The 5,254-nt window shown below is 31.2% G+C and overlaps 1 protein-coding gene across 1 annotated transcript in view; it reads right to left on the bottom strand.

The window, feature by feature from the left end:
* Positions 1-4,209: 4,209 nt before the first annotated feature.
* Positions 4,210-5,254, bottom strand: part of LOC106461692 — a gene marked incomplete at its 3' end in the record, with an annotated part of 86,452 nt that continues 85,407 nt past the window's right edge. Inside the window, exon 8 of the mRNA XM_013921540.2 lies at positions 4,210-4,984. Within this exon, the coding sequence (XP_013776994.1) occupies positions 4,210-4,984 (775 nt within the window). The remainder of the gene's footprint in view (positions 4,985-5,254) is intronic.

The raw sequence follows: 5,254 nt of genomic DNA, 5'->3' as shown, positions 1-5,254 counted from the left end.
ATAATTGTAACTTCTGTATTGTTAATCAGGCACGGCTGAAAGATTAATATAATAAAAAATAATAAATATATATAGATATAAATTTATAATGTTATGAGATTTAATCTATTTAGTCTAAACATTTATGTTTTCATGAATGAATGTTTTTAGAATGAAAACGGCATAATTTATATTTTATTTCCTAATTTTTTATGGTGGTTATGAGATCGGCCAAATCGACCAAACCCATACAGAAACTCATTAGTGAAAAATATAAAGTTTTTTCTTAAAAATGTTTGATAACTATCTGGACATTCATTATAAGGATTTCAAATGTTAAATTTGAAAATTTTCTGATGCATAAAAGTATTTTTAATATTAATATGAAAATAACTTTGCATATTAATGATTGGAGATGGCTTGAATGGTTAATGAAGCAACACTTTAATATAAGTTTAACATAACAGCACATGTACAACATTTCGACAAGGTTTTGTCTTCATTAGGTACAAGTAATTTACACTGACACAGATATATATATACAGTATTGAACAAAGAAGTCACATGACCGGAACTGTTGCGAAGCTTAGAAGAGATATCTTGGCACCCCAGGGTGTTGGTTTAGAGTAGGATTGTTTTGTTCATTTAAGATGGATTCCTTGATTTTTCGTTTGTTTATGTTTGGTTCTTCGTTTAAAAATTACTGTGTTTTTAATAGATATATTATGGTTTTTTTGAGTTGCAATGGTGGAAAACATGGGATGTTTTTTTATTGTGCTCTGTGAATCTGGTTTCCAATTTTCTTCCCGTTTCTCCAATGTAGAATTCTGGGCAGTTATTACATGTTATTTTGTAAATGATGTTGGTATTGTATGATTCTAAATACTTTTTGTTTAGTAGCGAATTTAATTTAGGGCCGGGTTTTTGAAAGAATTTGACGTTGACAGGAATATTGTGTTTAATGGCTAGTTTTGTCCAAGTGTGGATAATTCTTAAGCTGGTTGGGGGGTCAAAAGGTAAACTACAGTGTAATGTTCTGTTGTTGGGTTTGTTATTATCAATTTTGTTCGTCAGTTGAGGTTTGTTATGGGAAATGTTGGAGAGTTTTTCAACAAGAGCTGGTGGAAATTTATTGGTGTGAATGAAGGAATGCTTTATATGGTTGATTTCTTCATTTATGTAGTCCATTGAACAGAGTCTTGTGGCTGTGTTTATGAGGTTTTTGAGTGTATTGATTTTTTGTGTGGTGTCATGAGCGGAATTCCAGAGGATGTAGAGGCCAGTGTGTGTGTGTTCTTATGGTAAATTTTGGTTTTAAACTGTGTGTCCGATCTAATAATGTTGAGGTTAAGAAAAGATAACTGTTTATTGTTTTCATGTTCTATGGTAAATCTGATGTTGGGATGAATGGAATTTATGTGTTCAAAGAAAGTTAATGTGTGTTCTGTAGAAATGAAACCAGCAAAAGTGTCATATATCTGTACCAGTAGAGTGAGAATGAAGCACAGAATGTATGGCTTGTGTTTCGATCTGGGTCATAAATATATTGGCAAAAAGGGGCGACACAACATTGCCCATACTTAAACCATCTATTTGAAGGAAATGTTCGTTGTTGAAAACATATCTAATATTTTGCATATGAAAGCACTGTAATGTGTACTGATAATCTGCCAAATTCTATGAACATACACTTATTAGTTTAAAAGTTATACTATAAAAACTATAACAAGCACAAAATGGTTACGAGGGCAGTCCCAGGGACCGAGCCCATGCTGAAAAAGATAACAGAACATAAAGAAAAATAAGTTGATAAATTACAAATGAGCAATTTGGTCTTGGCAAAACATTTGGCGAACTCTTCACATCATTGTTTAGGAAAATGTGAAATTACTTAAATAGGTAAAGTTTAAAAAATATTTAAATAGAAGAAAATTTTTGGAAATTTATAAAAATAGAATTATGAGTTTCAATAGAGATGTAGATCCAGGTGCCTTAGAAGTGAATTACTGTGAACCTCATGTAACCTTATCTGTGTCCTGAATATGGTGGATCATATTGTCACCAAAACATGTAGAACATTATTTCTTTTAACCTTATACAAATAAAATTATTGTGCATGTGGAACAGTTGGTGTCATCATTTTATGTTTTGTTTTTATTGAAAGTAAACACAAGAGATGTCAGTTTAATGTACTGATTAATGTTATTTAATATTAAGAAACCAACAAGAGGTTCCTCTTGTGGTAACAAATGGATACTAAGTTCATGGCTAATTGTGTAAAATATGTTAAATAATTAGTCATATGACCTGTAATCTGGCAAGATAATAGGAAGCCTGAAAACCTTAGAGATGAGAACAAGAGAGAGTGTTGTTAGGTAAGAGATTTTACTTGTTAAAAGATATAACAGCTAGTATCTGTAGGACAACACCTGTGTAAAAGTATAATAATATTTTCAGCTTGTTACAGATTTTAAACTACCTTGCATATAAGATACATTTTCATGTATAACAGTTAAGGATTAAAAAAGGAGCTTAATCCTATACTGTTGAATCTGAAGATGTCTATAATATTAAATGAAGGGTAGTTTAGAAAGGCCCCATCATTCCTAAATTAGAAAGGATGTGTTGGCAGATGGAGAAGTATGGGCACTCAAAACTCAAGCAATTGCAAAGCCAAAGGACAGAGATGATGAATTCATGAGAGAGTAGTAACATGAAATTTCAGATGGACATGATATTGAGTAGGCACAACCTAAGGCTTGTAGTAGTGAGAAATGGCTAAGTGGAGATCAACCACTGAGCAGGATCATCTAACAATCCATGTGATGATGACTATCAATATTGAGTGAGTGTAGAAGATCAGCTACAAGTATGGTTACACATGTGAAGACATAGTGCTAAGGCCTAACTAAAAACAAATGATCATGAACTGATAAATCACTCTATTATGTGTAAAATGAAGATAGGTGAATCAGGACTTGTAAATAAGCATAATAAAATAATTGGGAGAATGAGAATAACTAAAAATGGTGTAGAAAAATAATGTCTCAAAACAAGCTGAATCAGAATGTGCAGGGCAGAAAAATGATGATGGTTAAAGTAAAAAACAAAACAAGTGGAGGACCCCCCTCTTTAATAACCAAACTGAGGAGTCAAAAACATCAGAACAGAATTAAATGTTAAATTAAAGAAATTGGACTGAATCTTGGGCATATAAATCAAGCCATATCAATCAATTTTGAAAGTGAGTCATTTCAGAATATTTTTTCTCTATCGATCCTTGGCAGTAAAAGCCACATGCTTTTATTAAAGATATTCATAGCTTTTGCACACACACATCAAAGTGATGTGATAGATTTAGACAGATACACATTATAAAACTTCACAAAGCATTATTTAATTAAATTTCTTTCAAAATCTCATATTATACAATACTGTAGCTTCTGTAAAATCCTCCAAAGTTATCAAACTTTAGGTTTTAGCATTCAGTTTTATATACTGCTTTTGTAAAATGTGTAGTACTGACACACCCATCCACGTGGGTATTTAACTAAAACTTTTTCAATATGCATTTTATAGTTGCAGAAAACATAAGAACAATATTCCACTGGAGGAAAAGGAGCATACACAAAAGTATGTTATATCAGCAATCTGTTAGTTGCTGATAGTGTTAACCTACCAAGTGATTGTTGATCAGAAACTGTTAATATGGACAACATGCCTAGTGGTTGTCCATATCAATTAATATGTTATGTTAGCAATCTCTTTAATAGTTGTTGATATGGATAGACTGCCTTAGCATTGGTTATCCAAATCAATCAACAAGTTAAATTACCAATCTATTAGTTGTTGAGATTCATAACTTGCCCTGTGGTTGTTCATATCAACCAATGCTATATTAGCAATAGTTTATAAGTTTTTGATATAGGTAACCTGCATATCAGTCAATGTTTTGTATTTTTAATCTTTTGTTAATATGGAGAATCAATTTGGTGGTTATCCATGTCAAATTTATGTTATACTAGGAATGTTCAAACTGTTGATATAGATATCTGCCTAGTGGATGTCCATTCAACCTATAGAATATGCTGGCATTTGGCAAAGTTTTTTTCCATATGAATAATCTATCCAGTATTTGTCAACATTAATGAATCCTAACATTTCTCTACTCGTTAAAATTTTTTTTCAAACAATCTAAAATTAATATAAATATAAATAATTGTTACTTACTATCTTTTCCAACTTCAGAAAGGTTTGCTTTGTTCATTTCAGCATTCTGTTGAAGTTCAATGTTTTCATTAACTTTAACATTTTCTTCCTCAGGCTTAAAAATATCTAATGCCTGTTTTTCCTCTTTATATCTACCTTGTTCTTCTACACTAATTTCACTTGGTTCCACACCTGATGGCACAATAATTGGTGTTGTATTATCTAGAAGCATAAAATCAGTTCCTCTCACACAGTCAGTAATATCAACAACAGATGTTTCTGGCCCATCATCTCTATTAAGTAAAGGAGGATTTACAGATACATGTATATTTATTGATGCTCTGTCTACCCCATCAGTCAATCTCGTGTTCTTATTTGATTCTTCTGGATTCACTTTTGATTGGAAGTTCAAAACCTCAGTAATGTTTTCCAAATAATTTTCTTTTACGTGCTTTTCATATGCTTTACAAGAGACAACTTCGGAGGTTGTTCCAAAAGTATCTGCAATGATCTCATTACCATTTAAAACACTTACATTAACAGTGTGACAAACTACAGGAATATGCATCTCATGGTTATTGTCCATATTAGTAGCTGGTGACTTCATTTCTATCACTCCAGATATTACTTTCTCTGTATTACTTGAATTCCTCTGAAATACTGAAATTGGTGTTTGAGTTTCTTGAGAATTAATATTTTCTTCTTTGGGTGTAGAGTCTTCTTTTGAAGAAGTTGCGAGGGCAGCAACTTGAAGTGCAAACTGAGCAGCTATTTCATTCACTGGTGTGTCATTTTCCTGATAAATATATATACATCAATATATATACGTGTGTGTGTACATATATATTAGCTTTTTTTCACTGTGCACTAATTACAAGGTAAAAAAATAATTTTACTTGGTAATAATCATGTATGATTTATTAAATTTCTTTATATATATATATATATATATATATATATATATAATAAAATAAATATTACTAGTAACGTAGGACTAATTTATTATGTATTTTTTTTATAAATAACTATAACAAACGAAAGGGAGGTCTACTAACTTTAACCCGTT

This window comes from Limulus polyphemus, unplaced genomic scaffold (genome assembly GCF_000517525.1).
Source record: "Limulus polyphemus unplaced genomic scaffold, Limulus_polyphemus-2.1.2 Scaffold1012, whole genome shotgun sequence".
NCBI lineage: Eukaryota > Metazoa > Arthropoda > Merostomata > Xiphosura > Limulidae > Limulus > Limulus polyphemus.
Note: the sequence above shows the minus strand (reverse complement) of the source record. Positions and strands in the feature narration are given on the sequence as shown.